The 24,643-nt window shown below is 43.3% G+C and overlaps 1 protein-coding gene across 4 annotated transcripts in view; it reads right to left on the reverse strand.

Moving 5' to 3' along the window:
• The window catches only part of CDK14 (cyclin dependent kinase 14), a 693,217-nt gene that overhangs the window by 303,814 nt on the left and 364,760 nt on the right, over nt 1-24,643 (reverse strand). For all 4 annotated transcript variants that reach the window (XM_075587394.1, XM_075587392.1, XM_075587395.1 and 1 more), the window contains one exon: nt 7,809-7,929. In XM_075587394.1, the coding sequence (XP_075443509.1) occupies nt 7,809-7,929 (121 nt within the window). The remainder of the gene's footprint in view (nt 1-7,808; nt 7,930-24,643) is intronic.

Below are 24,643 nucleotides of genomic sequence, written 5' to 3' on the forward strand. Positions count from 1 at the left end.
GTACAGTATACAGTACAGTATGCCTGGACAGTACTGTACAGTATGTTCTAGAAACACTGTATTTTGTTACAGTATAAAAGGAGACAATGGAACAATTTAAAACAAATCAACATTTTCTTTTATTGGTGGAGTAAGTACAAAAACATTTATTTACAAATACAATGTAAAAACATTTTAAGTGTACAGCAATTCAAAACATCAACAGGTGTATGGTTTACTGCTAGTGAAAACACTTATGTACAGAAAGTCAAAACATTTACAATCAGTCAGGCCTGCACAACCTTGAAAACCGTGCCTGTTTGCGGCCCTCGGGGACTGGAATTGTGCCGGTCATGTGTACAGTAAGGAAAAACATTTCTTTATTAATACAAGTTAAAACACGCAACATCTCCTTTATTAAAGTACAGAAAGTCAAAACATGTACAGCACAACAGTATGGTGTTATTAAAAAAAAATCTTTATTCATAAAATTTTAAAAACGCAACATCTTCTTTATTAAAGTACAGAAAGTCAAAACATTTACAAAAAATAAACAACAGTTGAATAGTCATGCAAATGCGATCCCCACCAGATTGTCCTTCCAGGGCCGATGCCTTGGATGGCGCAAAATGCCATTATGGAGTCTCGAACGATTTTCATTAAAGGATGGCAGCTCACGCAGGATGATGTCGGGCACAGTATCAAGCGTATGTAGGTTGGGTTCTGGAAGCGGGTGTTCTTCTGGGAGCGGGTGTGCTTGTGGCGGTGGGCGAGGATAGGTTGTCTGGGAGGAAGCTTTCCTCCTGTCTTGGTCGCTGTGTTGTCTCCTGGCGTAGTCTTCACGGGGTTGTCATGTTATCCTCTTCGTCAACAGCATACATGTACACAAATTCTTCTGGTGGAGGGGGTGCGCTTGGTGTTGGAAGGCGGTCGAAGGTCCCATTCATCTCATCCATGCCACTCTCCTGCTCCGGCATCGGGGATACAGGGGCATGAACACCGAGCAAATTATGTATCCCCGCTATGTCAGTCTCTATCTTCTCCATCTGTCGATCCATCTTCTCCATCCGTTGATCCATCTTCTGCATCCGTTGATCCATATTTAGCATGGTCTCTAAAAGCAGATCTATCTTTACCAGGACAGTAGAGTTCCCGGGGATATCCACACTTAACCCATTCAGCATGCGGTCTAACGAGCTGGTTCCTGTACATGGCGTGCTGTGGACAGCTGGGTGGATGGGTGCTACGGAGGATGAGATGGGGGTTCCATGGAGAGAAGCGGTAGCGTCGTTGAAGAAGGATGGAGGAGGTGACCTGTGGATTTCCGGGAGAGAAGCGGCAGCGTCGTCTAAGCGTAATGGAGAAAGTGACCCGTGGTTTTCAGGGGCACCAGTGTCAGCGGCGTCGAAGAGCAGTGGCGAAGATGGGCTGTGGGTTTCCGGGAGAGCGGCGGCAGCATCGTGGACGAGTAGTGGAGAAGTATGGCTGTAGATTTCTGTGAGAGCGGCGGCAGAGTCGTCGAAGCATAAACGAGGAAGTGGCCTGCATGTTCGATGGGTTGTCTGCCATTTGATTTGTGTTGAGTCTGCCATTTGACATAATAAGGCGTACGTGTATTAAAACCCTTAGACTTTGGGGTCAGCAGAAGGTTTTCTTTATTGGCCTTAGCCTGTCGCTTTGGCCCTGGCTTGGAAACGGCTGCCGCCTTTTTGCTTTTTCTGCATGACAGGCACGGCAGAGGCGAGTGGCTTCTTGCATCCATAGAATCGGGGTTGATCCATGGAAGCAGATGGCACAATGCAGTATCTGGACAAGGGCATGTTCAGATAAAGATCATCGAGTGGTGGGCTATGCAAAGCGTGTAACCTTTTATGCATGGCGACGAGGTACAGGTGTTGAAAGTGGGCGTACTCTAATGTGAGTCATTAAAGTATAAATACACCATCCATTTTGTGGATTCACTGCACATTGAATACACATCGACTAAACATCGAATATACATTCTTGTGTTTATATTTCTTTCTACTCGCAGCAATGCCTGTTAAAAAGTTTTCAAAGGATCTCAGCATGAGAATTAAGGAGATATACACGAGCGGACACCGGATTGCAGATATCCAATGCTGGTTAGCTGCTTCTGGCCTCGTTGTGCCATCAACCACCGTGTGCTATCATGCACACGGAAAAAACAAACAACGCACGAGGACACTAACGGTAAATAACGCGTAAGTATATTTATATAACTATATAATACAGTAAATCAATTATTGTTTATATTGCTGCATATTAATAGAACTATATATTGTGTAGACCTATCTAATTGTATAGTTATTTCGATATATTTATATAACTACAATATATCTATTGTTTATATTGCTGCATATTAATAGAACTATATATTGTGTAGACCTATCTAATTTTATAGTTATTTCGGTATATTTATATTACTACAGTACATCTATTGTTTATATTGCTGCATATTAATAGAACTATATATTGTGTAGATCTATCTAATTTTATAGTTATTTCGGTATATTTATATAACTACAGTATATCTATTGTTTATATTGCTGCATATTAATAGAACTATATATTGTGTCGATCTATCTCATTTTATAGTTATTTCGGTATATTTATATAACTACAGTATATCTATTGTTTATATTGCTGCATATTAATAGAACTATTAATAGAACTAGATCTATTGTGTAGATCTATCTCATTTTATAATATTTTTACTGCAAATGATGTGCTGTACTTGTGGCCTACTGCACTGTAACTTACTTGTTGTTTTTCTGTACATTGTAGGGAGACAACTCTTCTGGTCGACAAAATAAGTGAAGAGAATGATGAGAAGAGTGCATTAAGGGTCAAATACACTCTGCAGCAAAATCACAATCTCACTGTATCCGAGACCAGCATAAAGAAGATGAGACGCAGAATTGGATGGAAATATGGACGCGTGAGGTTAGTGCTGGACAGTATAAGAGGTTAAAGTGTTGTTTAAGAAACTACTGTACCTATAAAATTATTCCTTGTCATTACAGAGCGTACCCTATGATAAGGGACGTTAACAAGATCAAGAGAGTGGTCCAGGCCCAGGCATGGATCGACAGTGGAGAAACTTTCCAGGATTGCATCTTCACTGACGAGTCTACTGTTTCGCTGGAGAGATTTGCCACCTTTGCATTCCAAAAAAAGGTCGCATACAGTGGCGACACACTTTATTCTCATCTGGCTAGAGCTGCAAGCCGCGAGGTTTCCCGGTTTCCTCGTTTTTTTTCCCTCAGCATGCCGCGCATCATGGATGCTCGGTCACGCTTCATCGGGAGCCCTGGGTTCCTCTCATGTGGGGGATGGTGGTGGGGGGCTCCGGGGGACCCGGTGGACCCGGAGAGGGGAGGGGGATGCCTCGATCGGAGGACCGATCCTCCGAGGCTCCGGCGCGCGTGCGGGACAACTCGGCGCGCGCCCGGTATCTGTCGCGGCCGAAACCGGGCAAATGTTAGAATAAACTCGGCCGCGACAGTATCTATGAAGCCGCGTCCAAAACACCCAGTGAAGATGCATGTGGGGGGTGCCATCTCTAGGCGTGGACCAGGATGCATCGTCATCTTTGAAGGTACAGTAAAATGTATGTCACACGCTTTTGCCTTATGCTCTGTACTGTAATAGTGTGCAGTTTTTTGAACACTTTTCTTTTCTTGTTATAGGAATCATGAATAAAGCTTTCTTCCAAGAGAAAATTGTGCCTGAGATTGTGGAATACATCACACGTGATTTCCCGGATGGTCACCGTTTCTACCAGGACAACAATCCGCAGCACACCGCGTCAACAGTGCATATCCTTGAGCGCGGTATCAACTGGGTGAAGACACCAGCGGAGTAAGTGCGGTAACGTGTCTGTTTTTACTGTGTACTGTATCTCTTTAACTAATTGTCCTTTTTTTCCCCCTCCAATGACAGATCGCCAGACTTCAATCTTATCGAAATGGTCTGGCATCAGCTGAAGGACCATATCCGAAAAGTCATGAAACCCTCCAAAAAGGATGAGTTGGCGCAAGGCATACTGAGTTTTTGGAACGATGTACTCACCGTGGAACGATGCAATAAATATATTGACCATATTGCGACTGTGTTGCCCATTGTGATCGTGCGTAATGGGCAAGCATCAGGAAGGTAGTATGGTATAGTACTGTACTGTAGTATTGTAAGTACAGTATGATACAGGTAAGTATGGCACATATTTTTTTTCCCTGAGAGAGAAGCACCAGCAATCTGGTTACAAAGTATTTAACAGTAGTCACAGTATACAGTAGTTCCAGTATAGACTAGTTTGACAGTACTAACTGCATACTGTTGTCCAATATGGAGTAGCTATACAGTACACAATGCCATAATACAGTATGCACCTAACTGCTCAATTTTTTTCTTTCCAGAGAGAGCAGCACCAGCCATCTGGTTACAAAGTATTTAACAGTAGTCACAGTATACAGTAGTTCCAGTATAGACTAGTTTGACAGTACTATACAGCACACAATGCCATAACACAGTATGCACATAACTGCACTAATTTTTTGTTTTCTTGTCTTTTCAGAAAAAAAGGATGGACTGGGGGAGAGGGGGGGTATCATGAACTGTTTGTACAGTTAAGTGTACAGTATCTAAACTGCAGTCATGATGTACTGCTGCGGCCGAGTTTATTCGAGCATTTGCCCGTTCTCGGCCGCAGCAGTAGCCTGGCGCGCGCCCGAGGGTGACGGGCGCGCGCCGAAGCAGCGGAGGAGCGCCCTCCAATCGGGGCTTTCTCCCTCCCGCTGCCGGGTCCGCCGGGTCCCCCGGAACCCCCTGCCGCCGTCCCCCACATCGCGGGACACCAGGGCTCCCTCGGGGAGCCCTGGACGCGCGTGCAGGGGGCGCAGGCCCCCGATGACGCGTGGCCGCGCATCGGTGATGCGCGGCACGCTGAGGGAGTGCGGCTAGCACGCCGGGGCATCCCCCGCTTGCGGTGCTAGCCGTGCTTCAATAAAACGTGTCGCCAGTGTACACAAAACCTCTCCTCAATGAACTACTGTATTGTACACAGAATGAGGAAGAAGATAAAGACGGAAAAAATTATATTATAATATATATATATTATTATATATTATATATTATTAATTAATATTATTATCAATGTGCATTATTCATGATTATCCACCGGCCCTCAATTTTCATCTGACAGAAGAACTGAATAAAGACTGCATTTTGTATTATTCATGATTATTTTTATATTTTTATTTTTTGTTCCTGATAAAATAAATATTTCTTTACATTCATGATAATCATAATCATTGACACCCCCCACCCCCACACCTACACCAAAGAAAAAGAAAGAATGACAAATAGTAGTAATTTACTGCATCAACAACATGAATCAGATAAAAAAAATTTAACTCTCAATTTCACAGTGCTGTGAAAATCAGATCTACATATCAAATTCGAGAAGGGATTATCAAAAGCGTTACAGTAAACAAAGCCTCAAAGGGTTGGGGGGGTGGATGGGTGAGTCATGCGCAATAATCATCAGCTTGCTCCCTTCCCAAAGAGGATTACAGCGAGGTGACTCTAAGCCAACAATAGGAAAATTAGGCATGCAGGCGCAGAGAGGTGATGCTCGGCTAGGGACGAATGATTAAAAACACAATGACAAGCTTTAGAAACGGAATGGCTCTGGAGAGGTGTCTGTCGATAAGAGGTTCAAATCCTTGAGCGAGCCTTGTATGTGTGCGTGGGGGAGGGGGTACAGGGTACAGCTGCATGAAGGATTAGCTGTACTGCAGTTCAAAGAAATGGCATATTTTCAAAAGGCAGGTCATCATAATAATTTGATCCCTACACCCCCAAATACTGTACATAAAAAGCACACAAATCAACCATGTGCAGTCAAATGAAGTGTCGCAGTCAAAAGCTACAGCACAGATTGAATATAGTAATATCAAGATGGTTTAGGCAGGCTTGTGGAGAAAATAAAAATAAAAAATGAGGAGAATTTTTTTTTTTTTTGGTCACTCACTCTTGAACTTCGCAAGCAAGCAGTGGTGAACTTACAGCCGCATGCACAGTAATCATCAGCTATGTACTGTAGCTCCCATCCCAAAGAGGATTACACGCAGGCGCAGAGAGGTGATGCTCGGCTAGGGACGGACGATTAAAAACACAATGGCAAGCTTTAGAAACGGAATGGCTCTGGAGAGGTGTCTGTCGATAAGAGGTTCAAATCCTTGAGCGAGCCTTGTGTGTGTTCGTGGGGGAGAGGGGTACAGGGTACAGCTGCATGAAGGATTAGCTGCAGTTCAAAGAAATGGCATATTTTCAAAAGGCAGGTCATCATAATAATTTGACCCCTACACCCCCAAATACATAAAAAGCACACAATCAACCATGTGCAGTCAAACACACAGTGTCGCAGTCAAAAGCTACAGCACAGATTTAATATCGTAACATCAAGATGGTTTAGGCAGGCTTGTGAAGAAAATAAAAATAAAAATTGAGGAGAATTTTTTTTTTTTTTTTTTTTTGGTCACTCACTCTTAAACTTCGCAAGCAAGCAGTGGTGAAGTTACAGATGCATGCACAGTAATCATCAGCTATCAAGCAGGAATGTGATTGAAACCAGAAAGACACACATTCAAAGGAATGGTGTGTGAGAGGTGTACTGTACTGTAGATAAGATAAGAAGTTGAAATACTGCAGTGCAGTAAATTATCCTGTGTGTGTGCGGGGGTGAGCAAGGGGAGAGCGCTGTATATGCCGAAATGTGATACTGTTACAGTACTGTACACGCCTAATGAGACATACAGTACAGCACTGCAAATGCATGTATAAATATGCACATTTACAATTACTGCGCGCGCACACGCAGACTGTGTACTGACGTAGGTTGAACTGCTAAAGTATTAGACTTCGAAGACAACAGCTCGCGAGCGCCCCCCTGAGTTTTTAGATGGTATTGCAGTATTGCAGACAGCGCTAATAAAATGCTAATATTACGAGAGCTAAAATACCACAATACACTCCGGACCAAAAAAAAATGCATCTGCCCGCGGTTATCAGAGTTGCGCCGCTATGGCCGCACGAGGCTAAAGGCGGCCGCCACTGTAACTTTGTATAAAACTCTGTTACTTTGTTTTCCTTTCAATGGAAGTGAGAAAATATAACTTTCCTTTTCTTTGATACAGTGATTATTATACAGATTTACACCAACATTATCAGCAACGTTCAGAAACGGGTTCTGGCCACAACAGCTGAGTTTCGGGTCAATACGATTTAGGAGTGAAACAAATATGCTGATCTAAAAAGCAATTGGCCAATTTTCAAATGTCAGATATGCATCAGCTATTGTATTTAGTATTTCAATTTGCAATTACACATAAAATATAGCATATTACATATTAGTACATGTCATTGTTTTATTACTTTTCACTGGCATTGCGTGATAAGATGAAGCAATATTTTGAGTTGAGACATTAAACGTACATTTTACATGTATTTAAAGACACATAAATGTGTCTTTATTCACATAACAATTTGGAGATTCTGCTGTACCTATTCAAATATGTATGTTTTTAATGACTGGATGAGTCCTGACTATTAATCTGATCATAAACTGTTGATAACATTTGAATAAATGTTTGCATTTTATGAATGTTAAATTACTTGTATAAATTACAATTCACATAAGCACATGATAGTACATTAATCTTAATCTTCATATGCCATCTTGTTTATGTAGGAAAGTACAACAATCATATATTTAGATTTATTATCAATGTCAAAGTTGTCTTACTTACCACATGTCAAGGCAGGTGGAGTATTCTGTTGAGCCCAGAAGGACATCTGGAGGTCTATACCACAAGGTTACCACTTCATTAGAGTAAGTGTGGCTTGGGACTGACTTGGCTCGAGCAAGACCTGAAGGACAAACAATGTGTAAGACATACAGTATGTGCCACAAAATACATAAACAAAGCATACTAGAAACATCTGAAACATTTGTTGATAGAATTGTCATCTGATACCTTCCTAAAAGGAACAATAGAAAACACTTTACAAAATGAATAGGCTGTATATACTGTATAAGGAGGATGATACATTGATCACCGTGTGAAAAACAATGTCCATGCTTTCAAATTATACAGCTTGGTTTGAAGTGTGGTGGACATTTAATTTGCAAATGATGATGTTGCCTTTAATGGATATTGCTTTTTAATCCAAGTATTATGCACTTAAATGTACAAAGTAAAGAGAAGGATGTAATGTATACAGTATGTATAGTTACCAGCAAACTACAGGTCATCAGTGTGATAACTATAGCGATAATAATGATTTTCTCCATATACTGTACTGCACTATAATAGCAAAAGTTGCTAACATAAATAAATGAGAATACAAAAACAAAAGTAGATCATTGTCATACTGTTGAGCTGGAGTTAATTGGCAGGCATGTACCCATTCATTCGTAAAGTCAGGAAGGGCACATTAAAAGCAGTTATAAAACAAACTATATAATCTGGTTCAATTGAACACTTGAGAAAAATATATGCAATCGCAAGATAATGGAGACAATAACACCAATCTCGCTAGCAGCTAAGAAATATATTATATCCAAGTATATTATAACCAGAAATTAGTATGCAGGTTTCTAGAAATTAATACACTTAACCCTTCATTGCCAGAAGGGATAGGCCCACCAGGCAGAGAGGTGTTAAATAAAAATAGTTTTTATCCAAGTGGGAAATATACAGGCATGCTACTGACACAGAAACATGTTTAGCTCACTTACAACACAACAAGTAAAAATAAAGTAAATATGCATTAGACATTATTCTACAGATGGTGTGATTTCATTGTTTGCAGCTAACTGCTACGTAAGGTCAAGTATAATATACATTCACAACCATTTTTGTACTTCACAAAAATAACCATGTATTACAGGAGAAGTCATATTTATATTTAATATGCTAGTTGGCAATAAATATTATACATTTATCAGGTGTCTGGCCACCAAGTGTATAATGTCTGTTTGCTAGCAAGCCAATATTTATGTTAGTGTTATATTAGCCATGTTATATATCTGAACACATAAAAATTGTGTTGTATTATTAAATTACGAAATGAGGTTTCTCATTTTGCACACACATTTACTATTAATGAAATATGGCTGAGGAAAGAAGAAAAAGTGTTATAGGACTGGATTGATTGGCTATTCCGGACCCAGGAGTCTGCATTGTATTACAGTGCATTTCAGCGACCTGATTGGCATGACCCAGTAAGATTTATACTGTAAGTTAAAACATTTTTCTTTTTTCCTTTTCATTTTTCTGTGGGTAAAAAACTATTTTTCTGCTGACCCTTTCTTATGAACCAGCTGCTCAGATTGCTAATGGCACTGCTCTGCCAGAGGCTCTTTTTTTCATACAGTGGTCTTCCCTCGTTGTTCTATTGTGACATTATCTAATTAAAAATGGTTTAACCCCCCCCCCCCAAAAAAAAAACCCACATCAGATCTTAGCACTCTTTCTCCTAAAAACTACAGAACATGTTGCATATTGTGAGGGTAGATAAATACTGTATCCCTTAAGAAAACATTCAGTACCTTGGATAGCATAGAGCTCGGTCTTTGTCTAATTGGTTTATTTATAAAATGGTTCTTGAATGCATTCTTCTGGTTGGCCAATAGTTGGGGGTTACTGGTGTTTAAGCCTGGACACAGTTCTAAGATAAGCAGGCAGTCCTCAGCAACTTTGCTAGAGGGACAAACTGTTTAGCTGTTCTTGTGCCTGGAAGCTCCACCTTGCTCTAGCCCTGAAACAGATCTGCTACTGCTACTGCCACTACATTAATCCTGACTGGGTCTTATTTGTTGTCACATTTGATCCAGCAACTGCCTCTCATATACTGAAAAGCTGAAAGCACTCGGCATTGCTCAGGAAACGAAAAAATACTGAGATTTATAAATGGATCATTTTCTTTTTTAGTTTCTCAATGGAAAAAAAGTATGTATTCTTAATACTGTTAGGTAAACTATATTTTAGTTTTTCCATCACTGTTGATAAGCTACAATTCACCTGGTCTCCAAAACACAGTGCTTGGGTATTAGATTTGACTCCTCTCACATTACCACTAGGCATTTCTTCCTTCTGAACATTTCTATGATGCTCCCTTTTCCTAGGTCAGCCTACAGTTTACACTTTAATCTATGCTCTCATTCTCTCACATGTTGATTACTGCAACCTTCGGTTATCTAGTCTTCCTGCCTCCCAACGCTCTACTTTACAATCCAAATCAAACTATCTGACTATAATTATAATACTCTCAGAGATCTATCTCAGCGTCTCCCCTCCTCCAATTCCTCACTTACAACATTCTCCTCTCTTTTAAGGATCTTTCGCTACTCTACCCCTCCTTATATCTATGCTCTCAAATAATGCTATGTGCCTTGCTCATCTCCTCTGCCTTTCCTGAGGCTGCTTTCTTACTATCTTATGAATCTCTTCTGCTCTATCCACCCTGAAATGTTTTCTCATACTGCCCTCTAACTTTCTTCTCCTTACTTTTCAGCTAGTGTAGCTCATCTCATCCCATCTTCAAGTCACCTTTACAAGGAAGCATTTCCATAGCTATGTAAAAAGACCATATCATTCACTGCTTAATCACATACTCTTATCCTTGTCCTATAAAAATTGCACATCCATGTGTTCCTATTTTGTCTTTATACAGTGTATGTTCCCATACTAATTAGATTGTAAGCTCTACGGGGCAAGGACTCATTTTCTTCAACAAATACTTTGTATCATACATCTTTTTCTATTGTGCATCTTTTTGTATTATTCTTCCTTGTGCAATGTCTTGTATAATATTCTCTAAAACACTGGGTACACATTCTAGTACTATATAAATAGAAATCCAATACAGTAGGGCCCCGCTTTTCGTCGATCCGCCGATACGGTGATACCGAGAAGGGGGCTGCCATGTCTGGGCATGCGCAGAATGGGGACATCCGAAGTCGCACATGCGCAGAACAGGGGTACCGAGGTTGCGCACGAAGCATGAACAGAACGGAGGCTGTGCATGTGCAAAACGCAACCCGTTCTTTTGGTTTTTTTTACGCTTTTGGTAAGACAATAAACTAATCCTTCCAGAATAATATTCCAGTGTCTCCATATAATTCACATAGCCTTTAATAGATGGTTTATAAAGCCTAGCTATTACACTTTGTAAACCAAAGAAAAATAATAAATTCTGTGTGTGCCATCCAAATAGACATACTGTGTACTGTAGGTGAAGCTAAAATATTATTAATTTCATACAGTATGCTCACTCCAGGAATATTTATCTGATGTATTTAAAAGTTTAAGAACATAATAGCGGATACAATCTAGGAAAGGCTACGAGATGCATACAGTATGGTCATATTCTGGAGACATTTCTGAACTTATAAAAAAAAATGATTAATTCCCAGTAATACAATAATTTATGAGATTTACTTTAAATTGTACTTTTTGTAAGTGCTGTATGCCAACAATTTTTATATAAATATATATATTATATATATATATAATATATATATATAAATATTATATATATATATATATATATATATATATATTATATAGCAACAATTCATGAACACCACATAATTTAATTAGCGGAGTAGGAAAAGGTACCTTTGAGTAGTTTGATAATCCACTTAGAGTTAGACACTATAATGGTGGCCACTGATATTAATCGTGACGAAAGCATGGAGTAGGTATTTTCATGTTCAGCTGTCCACTCTCAAAATACTAACAAACTGAATGGCGCTCTGATATGTGCCCACCTCAGTGTTAGTATCCAACTAGGTAGCTGTTGGCAGATCTAGTGTAGTAGCCTGACTACAAAATACATTAGTACAGGTGTGCAACATTTCATGTACCCCTACTCAGCGTGGTGTATTGATGAGCACCACAGAACTTAATTTTGCTGATTATGGAAAGGTACCTCGATATGTAATAAAAAGAGCCTCTGAAAAACAGCCACTGTAATGGTGGCCTCTAGTGGTAATGATAGTAAAACCAAGGGATAGCTGCTTCTGAATCCAGCTATCCACTCCCGTCTCTCTGACTAGCAGGATGACGTCACAGATGTGCGCCACACTGAATAACATTCTGTACATCCACGCATCTGATCTACCTCCACCATTATCACTCTAATTAGGTAAAGGTGTCAGATATCTACAGGCCAATAGTCCCTCTTGTTTACCAACAACCAAGATCTGGTTTGGGAGTGTACTGTTTAATACTCATTTTATTGGTTTTTCTGACCAGTCGTTATAAGCGTTGTTTGTCTGTGTTTTGTGTCCAACCATTTTTTATCAATTAGAATAAACCATTAAAGGTTATGTTTTATCCTTAACACTTTATATATCACTTGAGTGAGTGCTGGTACTATAGTCTCTTTGCACTTACCTAGGCAAGTGTATGTTTGTAAATGTGATTACACTGAAACTACACATTGGTAATAAATCGCAGGCAGAATTTTATTTTTTCTAGACAAATAATGTACTGTATTTGTTTGTGTATAGATTTATCAGAGTAGCCCGATATCCCCCAAATATGTATTTCTGTAGAGGGTAGAAGAGAATAGTGAGATAATAGCTCAGAAGTTTGGTGTTGCTTTTAAATTTTGAAGTATGCAGATTGAAGGATTATTTTCTCTCCCAGGAACATAATTTGCATTGACCACTTACACAAAAAAAATCTTCACCATTGTGCAAGTGGTTTGGTATGTCAACAGGAATATTCCTAGTGTGGTTGTAATGTTAATAGAGTCCTGTCCTAAATCCAAATCCTGTTGTCAGTCATCAGGGAGGCAAAGAGATAGTTATAGATATGAAATTAAATGAGCGACGGGATATTTCCTATATTGTGTGAAGTGTACAGTACTATATATGATCATTCCCTTCCTTTGTAAAAATGTCTGTAATGTCATGCCAAAAGTATGTTCATACTATTTCATACGACAATTACTTCAATCAGCTGATAATACATTTCTTCTATCAACCCAGAGGATGTACAGTATATCATAAAACAAGGAAAGAGCCTGATTAAAATAGGGACAGTGGAATAGTCCTTTTTAGTAGTATTTTTATTTTACAAACATTTCAGTAACTCAGAGGCCCGTATCTTGTAAAAACATGGGTCTCTCTATGGTAAAAAAAAAAAATTGGGTGAACCTGCAGTAGTTCAGGTAAGTAAAAAAAACTTTCTACTGAAAAAGACAGCTAAAAGCCCCATGGTACTGTATACTATTCTGTTCTATTCAACAAAGATGAGCATTGAAAGTTTACGCTCATTATTTCATGCGTTACATAGAAGGAAAAGCAACAGTCCTTGCTCATGAAAAATGTATTTTCATCTTTCATCTTTGGAAAAACTGTATTTTAGCATTAATTAGCACAGCATGTATGTTAGCTTTATGTTTAGATACCTGGTGTGTTTCCATAGTTACCCAACAGGGGAACCACACTGACTTTTTAACAGAAATTGGTTGTGGGTCATCTTCAAAGATCCCTACTGTAATTGTTGGTGTGAGTTCTAAAGCTCAATGTACTATGTAAAGATTACTAGGTGAGCACAAATCTATTGGCACTTGGTATTTACTGCATCCCCAGCAAGAGCTGGAAATCCATCTAGTACATTCTTTTGTATTCTGTCTCCCAAGCATAATTCTTGTTATACTTTGTAATTCTATAATGAAGTTAAGATCATATTTTTCCTACTACCGTACATACTTATGAAGCTGATTCACATAGTCATTAGACGTTATGTTGGTCGGATACACTGGAAGGGGCAATACCTCCCAGAAACATTTTCAGCATAACTTAAGAATCCTGAAATACTCAGCACGCTGCTATTTTTAAAAAAAAGTGTGCTTTTAACTCATGTTTTACACATTTGATCAAAACAATTATACAGTATATTGTAGAGGAATTGGTAGCTATCTTAGTCTGTTGTCAAAAATCTAAACAGATACAAGCAGATGTGTCTGTATTGTATAGTCAGAAAAAAGAGAGTTAAGAATATAAAGTAGTGTAAGTATAGAAATAATACAATTTCCATGACATACCCTGAATGGCAATATCGCAATTTAATGATTAACCCCCAATGTCTTGGAAATGTCGTCTAATTTCCTTATAATGCACAGTATAGCTGTTTGAACCCTCTTCCAAAATGTTAGAGCCTGTCTGGAAATACAAATACAAAGATGGGCAGGCATGGACACATGTCCAAATATTATAGTTTACTACAAATGCAAAAAACATTATACCTATATCATGTTTTTTGAATTTGCGTACACACACACACACACACACACACACACAGTATATATATATTTAGCCCTGTGTAATTTTGGGGTTACATGCCTCTCTCCAACTGTGCAATAATCCCTGTTAAAAGTGCAGGTTTGCCAGGAGTAATTATGAGGTTTGCCCTCATCCCCTGTGATGTGTATTGTGTAGTGAAGGAAGTGACATCATGCTCTGTGTCCAATTACAGTGACACAGGGGTGGTGCCTACTTGAGCTATATAGTATGCATCACTTCCTGAATTTAGTGTGAAGTGTGTGAGTGTCTCATCCCACTTGAATGAGACTGTCTGACCCAACACAGTGCCAGGGCTCTGGCAAGGATTGTGGCCCTCCTTTAGGGGAGAGGTGGGCAGACTATTCCTCTTTCTCTATTATAGAATAAGGGTAGAGCAAGGACAGCTTCTAGGGACCTGACTAGGGGTGGTGTCCAGGGACTTCCTTGAGGTGGGCAACTTTTATGATGCGCGGCTAGAGACCGGCCGCAACGATGGGCAGTCTGCTAGTAAAGATGACAATAAAGGATGTCCGATTTGAAAGAATCTTTTGCCTGAGAGTGGAGTTATTCAGGGAGAAGCTGCACCCAGAGGTTCTCTTCCAGAGACTCCTCCCTGCTGTCGTGGGGACCTGGAAGAGATGGAGGCGCTGTACCAGAAGTGAGTAGTTCTCAGCATTACCTCACGAGCCAGTCCTGATGTATTTCCCCATATCACCGCGGAAGACTCAGGAGCTCTGTAAGCCAGGGGGCAGTTTCCTCACGTAAAGGGCCAATATGAGATTGGGGGGGGAAACACCGTTAAATTTTTGGAGGCGCTGCTGAAATCATCAGGACAGGCTTCAGCTAGGCGAATGTAGGAAAGGAACATGTATGCTACCAGGAAAGTGCTGTGGAATGGAAGGGAGCCTAGGGGTAGTCAGGGGTGAGATGTCTACTCGCAAAGCACACCCTAGGACCCGGTATGGTGTAAAGTAGATCTGGAGACAGGGCTATTGCTGTTCTAGTCACCTTGAGGCACCTAGTCGTAGGATGCCTTAGGGGGTAGCCTGGTTAACGCGGGTCAGGAACTCCTGGGAGGGTCTGTGCTAGGTGTAGCCAACAGTAGGTGAGGCCCCAAGTATTGCATGGAGAAGCCCAGACTACTCTAGCCAGTAACCAGACTACTAACCACATACTGGACTGATACCGTGTACAGCATACACAGAAAGAATTTTGCCTAGGCTGAGGTAGTGCAACACAACTGAGTAAGACACACTTACGATACATGTAGAGGTGCACTGGCATACTTTATTGCATCAAAATGGCGACTGCCCAGCAGAGGAGCACCATGTGCGATTGCAAAAAAAAAGTAAAGATGGCGACAATAAATGATGAGGTCCGGCGCGGTGCGGAGAGTCCGAAATGGCGGTTCGTGCCAGAGATGGGAAGCGCACGTGCTGTGTGGACAGCGGAGGAACCGTGTGCAGAGACGCCTATACTCAGTAGGCTGTGGAGTGGCGCGAAAGCTGTAATAAGTCCAAAAAAATACACATTTAATATCCCTTAAAATTCAAACAAAATTCAAACTCACAAACAACAAAGTTAAAATAGCATGTTATGAGGTATACTCATGCATCAAACGAGGACTCAGCTGCTCAGCTCACTCGGTCTCTTCACTGCATGGAATCGCAATGCTCCTCTGGGTCTCCGTCCAACAGGAACTCAGGGAGCGACACAGTTACTCTTGATGTCCTCCGGCAACACAACTGGCGTGTATTAGGTTCCGGGCAGAGCTGTGTACTGCGTGCAAGCTGATATTGCAGTCGATAGCGTCTATGAGTCCAGGATGTCATGGTGACCCACCACACTAGCAACGCGACATACACCTTACGCGTTTCTTCACATTACGTGATTTCATCAGGGGATTTATATATATATATATATAAATAATCAAGAGTTCCAGTACCTTTTGCATGGAGACACTTTACTCAAAAAAAATGGTGCTTTGAAAACTTAGTTACTTGTTCAGAGAGTGTGGATTTGTAGCACGTACTACTCTATGTTTTTATTATTCCTTTTCCCCTCTATTTCTATGCTGGTGTCTGTTTTTGCACCTAGGAATTTTTTGGACTTATGAACTTTCTCTTGTGTTCACACTTGTGGGGTTGAGGACATTTTTGGCAGCACTGACAGGGATACTGGCGGTCCTCGCTTATCCGACGGAATGCGTCCCACAAACCGCCATCAGTTAATGGACCGTCGGATTGCGGGTCCCATGTTAATCAGTGGCAGTGACCGTCGGATAAGCGGGTCTGGCGTCGGACAATGCGTCCGGTGATCTGCATTGTGGGGCGTTGGATAAGGCTACAATTAAACCAGATCCGGTGACGTTATCCTCACGCTGCCGCCGAGCGACATCTGAACAAGCAGAGGAGACAGGGAGGCGTGGCAGAGGCATGGCCATGAGTGGTTCACCCTCATTGGCTGAACCGCTCACGTGACACAGCCGTTGCCTCAAGAAAACACATTTCCAAGTCTTTTCTCCAGTCTGCCGCTTTGCAGTTCGGCGCTGCACGGCCATCGCGTGAGGTATGTTTACCTTCATTGGATACACACACACACATCCCCTTCTGTGAGTGGCTGATTAGGCTGTCACTCACCAATGAGTCTGCACATTGGCTGTGTAACATCTTAAGTGTCTGTGGAGTTCAAATTGAAGGGGAAGAATACAACCCTGCAACTTTAAGAACCTGGCTTTCTAAATGCTCTTGTAACGGTGTTTCCCCCACCCGGTGGGAGATTTATCCATTACTACAGTGTATGGTGCATAAACCTGCTGGTAACAGTAGGGCTGAGTCGTCCGCGGGTGGTAGTGGGACACAGGACTAGGCTTCTGGGGTTCATGCCCCACATATATTTTTAGCAGTGCAGTGCCTCCTTCTGCTGTAGGCTCCAGGAACTGAAGTTGATCTTCCACGGTAGAACTATTACCTCTTCCCCCCCAGTAAGGTCACGCACCAGGCAGTAGGTATACCTACAACAGGAACGGTTTATTGTCTTCTGTACAGCACAGTTACACAGCAGGCTTCTGCCGGATGCAGTACTCTCAGCTCTCACTGAAGGATGGTCCCTGGACTGCCACTACAGTCCAAGGGCACCTGCAGCCGTCCTAGCTCTTCCCCACCTCCCTAGCAGAGGCAGAGGTATGGTCCACACTCACTCTCCTCCGGAGGGAAGAGGATTGGAGAAGGCCCAATCTCATACTTTCCACTGTGCGACCTGCCTTCCTCAGTGGGGGAATGACACTACACAATTTGGGACGGGACTGCCCCTAAGTACAGCCAGGAGGAAGGCACCAGATCTGGCTCATGATTGGTCATGCCCAGGCCTGATGTCACCACCACCCCCTGTCACTCAAGTGCAGCTCCAAGGAGGGGGAAAACCCCATATCAACTACTGGCAACCTGATTGTACAGGGTTTACTGCCAGCCCCATGGCAGAATAGTAGCCATCAGGTGACCTGGGTACACTCTGACAATTTTTCGCATCTAAAGACTAACTAACTAGGCTTCTGTGTAAACTTCAGGGCTACAGTGCCATCCCATGCCTGATTTATACATCTGCTCTTTCATACTCCTCCTCTCCTCCAATACCGGTGAATGCTCTCCTCCTACCCGTCTCTCCCTGCATCTCATTATGCCCTCCCTATTGCTTTTTCTGTTTGCTGTTTCCTCACTGCTTTGTAAACTTCCCCACTCTCCTCCTATCCATCCATCCATTTCTTCATCTCTCCTCCCCTCCACCTATGCTTGTGCCCATACACTTCACCCCTATTTACACACCTTTCCCAACAACTTCTACGCCCCTCAATAAAAATCACCCCCACATATTCTCTTCTCACCTCTACTCTCTATCTCTCATCCTCCTTATTTCTGCTGGGGATGTATCTCTCCTAATCCTGGACCCAGCCATTTTCACACCTGCTCTTGCCCAAGCCTCCCTGCCATCTCTTTCCCCGCTATTGGTGTTGACCCATCTAATGTAAGACTGACCAACCTAAATACTCACTTCTCAAAAGAAGCCTCCCAATAACCAGCACTCATGGCTACTGTCCCACACACACAGTTCCTCCTACCAACCATTGTGGCCAAGCACTCCCCATCTAACTGCATGTATTCCTTCACCTGCTGTCTCTAAGTCTCCCAACATTCCACAGATTGTAAGCTCTCCGGATCAGAAATTTCCTTTCCTATTGTCTGACTTTTCCGTGCTTATTTTATTATTATAATTCCCTGTACTGTATTGTCTTTGTAAAGCGTTGAGAACACTGTACGAGCTATACAAATAAAGACATATATACATACATCCTTCCCCCACTGTGATAGACTGAGTGGCCTCTCACTAACCCAGGAAACACTGGGGGAGGGGATTGTAATTGCAGGGGAGACAGCAAGGAGGAGGAGGAGGAGACAGGTGAGATGAGTAGGAGAGGAGGGAGTGTAGAATGCACAGAGAGGAGCAGACAGTAAGACAGGGAGTGCAAAGAAAGAGGAGGAGAGAGTGCAAAGAGGAGTGGGGCATGATGGAGAGGGGAGGAGAAACAGCATGGAGGGGAGAGGAGACAGACAGGGGAGAGCAGTGTGCACAAGGGGGAGGAAAGAGCAAGGTGAGTAGAAGAAGGAAACAGAGAGACAGCAAGTAGAGGAGAAATGTGAGTATGTGAGGAGGGGTGTAGTGTGCACAGAGAAGCAGACACAGTAAGGCAGGGAGTGCAAAGAGGGGAGGAGGGAGTGCAAAGAGGAGCAGTGCATGATGGAGGAGGGAGGGGTGGAGAGACAGCAAGGAGGGGAGAAGAAATTGTGAAATACAGGAAGGAGACGAGGAAACAGAGATACAGTAGACAGCAAGGAGAAAAGAACAGAGGGATATCAAGGAGAGAATGGAGATCAGTGTGCATATGGGGCAGGAGGGAGTGCCAAGAGAGGGGAGGAGCGACAGCAAGGTCAGTAGGAGGAAACAGAGAGACAGCAAGGAGAGGAAGAGACATGAGAGGAGTAGGAGAGGAGGGAGTGCAGTGGGCACAGAGGAACAAACACAGTAAGGCAGGAAGTGCAAAGAGAGAGGAGGGAGAGAGTGCAAGGAGGCACAGGTCATGATGGAGGAGAGAGTAAGGTGAAGAAGAGGGGACAAGAGACAGCAAGGCATTACAGGGAGTGGTGAAAACAAAGAGTAATATTTAATCAATAACCTTTCTGATCGCCGGGTATATATATAACACATTAAAGATTCTGGAGTCTGTTTAGCATTTTACAATATTTAATCAAAATCTTAATTTTTCTGCTATTCCAATGTTTTTTAATTTGGGACATTTCTTGAACACCTCAGAGATGTATTTTACTTCTTGTTCTTAAAAACAGGAGGTACAACGTAAAAGTCTATTGTGTGTGCTCCACAACACACACTTTTTATAAGAGCAATCATGGAAAAAGTACAATATGTCTAGACCACAAATGATCTGTTTAACATGTTTTACAATTTATTATAAGATAACTATAGGGACCACAGTGCATGTATCATTCCGGATTTTGTTCTCTGTCTGGTTGTCAGCATTTACAGCATTTACAGGAATGAGTGCAAGCTTAGGCACAATTCAAGCTGCTGATGAGAGAAATTGTCTGTGCCTGTATTCATTGGCAGGGACTTTGCTCATTTACATAGTAATAGGAACAGCTGTTATAAACCTCAGGAGACCTTTCAACAAAGGAGGCCTCTGTCCAATCCAAAAAGCACACCCATCTCACACCCAGTATTACTCTGGGTGTTCTGGCCCTTCCAGTTATATTGTTTTAGGCAAGGTATGGAAGTGTAGAAAGAGGCTGATAATAAATCAGCTACACTATGATGTTTATTTCACAAATAGAAACAGGTAGACTATTTCATGATGTGTGGAGTTGTAGGCTACATCTTATGACTTTTCCTCTTGTAGACAGTGAAGCATGTCACAGATCTTTGTACAGAAAGGAATACAGCATGTTTGCTATGGCAGGTATTAAACTATACATGTACTGAAACATTTACCATTAAAAATAAAAATAAACACTAAAAGTTGTTTTGTAATTTTAACCGCACATACAGCCACACAAAAAACATAATTCTTTTGTTAGGGATGCCAAGAATTTAGCAACAATTCAAATATTTCATTGACCCCGGCCTTTTTGTTTTATTTCTCAATAAGGCAGCATAAATATGAATTTGCACCATAGATGAAAGATAGACATATTGTACAACAGAAACTTTCCAGATCATGTCCCAATACAATAAGTGATAAGATGCAAGTGTTTGTGATTAAGAAAGAGGGTGTGTGCTGTAGGAAAAGGGGGTATAAATATGGACTGTGTAAGAAAGAGTGTGTGTGTGTGTGTGTGTGTGTGTGTGTGTGTGTGTGTGTGTGTGTGTGTGTGTGTGTGTGTGTGTGTGTGTGTGTGTGTGTGTGTGTGTGTGTGTGTGTGTGTGTGTGTGTTTATGAAAAGGAGGGTGAATGTGTATATGTGTAAGTGAGGAGGAGATGAGTCTAAAGCAGGGGTGAGCAAACTTTTTATGCCGAGCCCCCCTTTATATCCATGAAATTTCTCGCCCCCCCCTGCATGATGTAATCAAAATCCCATGAAAAAAAAACCTTTATTAAACGGTATACAATGTAAATACAAATATGTCTAAATACTGACATATTTCAACAGCTCGCGCTTGCAAAATTAGGCTGCGTCCACGCTGCCGCTGAGAGCGGTGACATCACTATTTCTCCAAGGATGTCCTGCATAATTTTGCAAGCACGAGCAGGGAAGTGTGTTCACTTTTTAAAAAAAAAATATTTCTGTACATTCATAGTATGATTGATATAGTGGCAGCCTACCCTTTCACTTGCAGAGGATCGCAGAGAAGCAGGTTGCCAGCGGAGGAGAACAGGAACACTGCGCTATTGCAAGGCAGACACCGGAAGGAGGGGCGTTTGACAACAAAGCGCTGGGGCGTGCTCCTCCCCCGTACCTCTGAATCACGTGGCTGCCACCTGCACTATCCTGTTCAGCCGCCCGCGCACATCTTCTTGGCTGCCCGCACACCTATGTGTAACGGGTATTCCCCCCCAAATCGCAGATCTGATGTGGGTGCAAGGAACATACGGTGTTACCATAGGTGTGGTGCATTACCTGTTGGTTCGCAGGAGGGCTGAGCTTCCGCCACGGGGAACCTGGGGCAATTATACTAGGGGTACTCATTTACAACGATGCAGCGCCTCCACCTGCGATGGCTCCCACCAGAGGGGGAGTGATTCCTCGCAGGACAATCAATAATACCATACACAGTGATTTATATATTAACTAATACCATTTACTGGGAACAGCATATAACACATCATCACATCAATACCATAACATATCAGAACAGGTGTCCCTCTCTCGAGGAGACACTTACTGCGATGTCCAGCAGGACGCTTCCCCAACACTAGGTGATCCCACCCAGTGTCCAAAGAACCCCACCCAATGTCCCGCACTCTTGCAGAGAGAGTCAATGGGTGACTGCGCAGTCACAATTACACTAAGGGCCCGTTGGTGCACTTAGAACTGTATGATACCTGCCGAGCACACCGGTGCTCGGGTCAGCAACACTTCACAAAGGGTCCGTCGTATGATGGTTCCGTCTGATCCTACACCGGACTCCTTTGTACACACGGACCGCCAGGGCGATCCCACTCTGGAATAGTCTCTGTGGACCCCAACGTGGGTCCGAACCGCTTCACAGGAACCGCAGCGTCCGCTGAGTCCCTATCTAATCATCCCTACCGTGACAGGATCCCTAACATAGGACCTGTCCCTACAGCACTAAATGACACGAGCTATACTATAGGCCGTCCCTATAGCACAGCAACCTGTATTGGCTTTAGGGGAAGCTCCTAGGGGCCTACAGGGGTTAATAACCTACCCCACTCCCCTAACTCGTCCCCGTATTCTGACTACACTTAACTAATCCCAGCGCCTGCAGCAACAAGCTGTGACCCACTGGATGTTGGCAGCCAACGTGCTACACAACACTGTGCCTGCCTGTCAGACCTCACAGCACTAACAGCCGTGACTCTGACAAGGCAGCACTCTAACACTAAGGGCAGCGTCCCTATCTTGGGCCTCCCTCAGCACTTACCCACTAATCTAGTGGGGAGTTGGGGCCTACCTGGGGTGTGGGTACCTATATGGGTGCAGGAGCTGCACTCGCTCCCCGCACCCTTCCTTCCCTCACAGCTCCCTGACTCCAACTCACTTAACTGATAACTATCAGCTCATGCAGCAACACCCTGCAACTTAACACTAAGTCCGCTGCTGCCTTTCTTCCCTTCTGTTCCCCAGCTCCCACTAATGTAAGTGACAGGGTCCCTAACCTGAGGGCTGTCCCTGGCAACACTCACTTTATTGGGGAGCTGAGCTATCTCGGGCCCTGGGAATACTGGCCTAGTACAGGGAGTCCCTGACTCCTGTACCCTACCTCCTTCCCTGGGCTGCTCCGGTCTCTGACTGCCCAACGCTGCAACTGACAAAAACCCTGTCTGCACACAACATTGTTGCAACTCTGCAGCATGAGAAGCTGCCAGCTCTATTGGCTTCAATGCTGCCTGTGACAAGGGTGAAAGTGCAGTCCCCAGAGGCTGCTGGGAATTGTAGTCCTTGGCAAAGCTCTTTTCTATGGGGACCGTGTGCGCGATCTTTCTTGCGCATGGGTGAAGCTCGCGCCATAACCAAGAGGGCGGGGCCCGCCGGGAGAAGTCGCCGTCCCGTTCCTCCACTGCCACAGGGGTAAGGCAGGGGGCAAAGGAAGATCAGGGGAACCGGGGGTGACCCCCTTACATATGTTTTTATGCACGCGAACCCCCCCCCCTAAATTATCTTGCACCCGGGGAGCCGCCCCCAGTTTGTGCACCACTGCATTCAATCACAACACCCACACACACAATCACAATGCACACAACCAATACTCAATCATAACCAACACACACAGACAACCAACAGACACAACACCCCCACACACACACACACACACACACACACACAACACACACTCAATCACAACCAACACAGACAGCACAAACACAGCACACATACAGTACTCAATCACAACACACAGACACAAAACACACACACACGCACTTTCACCTGGGGGGGGAGGGAGTAACTAACTTTGCTCCGGTCCCCCTCATGGGCTGCTGAAAATGGGCGGGTAACAAACAGGAGGAGGAGGGCTTGTCTGTGTGCAGGTAAGGCCCTGCCCCTGCTGCAGGCAGACAGCAGAGAAGCAGTACAAAGAATCCCCGCCCCCACAGCAAGGCCCCGCCCCCGCAGCAGGTAGACAGCACAGAGAAGCAACAGCAGCACGGAGCTTAAGCTGCTTGGCCATCCGTGCACAGCTCTGCCCGCCCCCAGGTTTCCCCGCACGCAGCCTTTGCCCCCCTAAATAATCTTGCACCCCCCCCAAGGGGGTGCGCCCCTCAGTTTGCGCACCCCTGGTCTAAAGAGCAGGGGTGCCCCACCCCAATTTTTTTTAAGAACCACCGAGTTAAACAGTAATACCAACGAAAAATTTTATTATGAGCACCAAACAGGCGGAATGAGGCGTTTAGCCGTGAACAAAGCGCAGCCGGCGGTCCATCGCCACTACAACTCATTACTGAACAGGTCGTCGCTTGACATTTTGCTGTGCCCCGGCCCTGACGCCATTATTAAATCTCAATGCGTCCGCCCTCTGTTTTGTGCGTCCGTTATCTTTAATGAGTCTCGCACGCCCTCAATGTCCCATGCGCCCGCCACTCTCAGTCCCCTTGCCACCGTAACTTCTTTAAATTTCCCACACGCGACATTTAAAGATGGCGTGTCGGAGCGGCAGATGCACGGGTCATTGAGGAGGGCACGTGGAGGTGGCCACACAGAACAGTAGATGGTGTTGGGGTTGGAGCTATCTTGGTGAAATGTCAAGTGGCGACTGGCCCGGCGGTGAGTTGTAGTGGCAGTGAACTGCCGGTGGCGCTTTAGCCGCGGCCCAACATCCTAGATCGTGGAAAAGGTATCTATATTTCAGTTCCATCTTTGGTGGCATCTTATTAGCTATTTATAGCTCTGCGTTTGATATGGTAGTTTGCTCTGACGTGTTCTTTTTGGGACTGAAAGGTTGGCAAAATAAGGCAATTTGGCAAAATATAGAGACAGAGTATAAATGTTTGGAGAACAGCACTCATACATACGGGCTCACGGTCTGATCTGTAGT

The sequence above is a fragment of the Ascaphus truei genome, chromosome 2 (assembly GCF_040206685.1).
Source record: "Ascaphus truei isolate aAscTru1 chromosome 2, aAscTru1.hap1, whole genome shotgun sequence".
Lineage (NCBI taxonomy): Eukaryota > Metazoa > Chordata > Amphibia > Anura > Ascaphidae > Ascaphus > Ascaphus truei.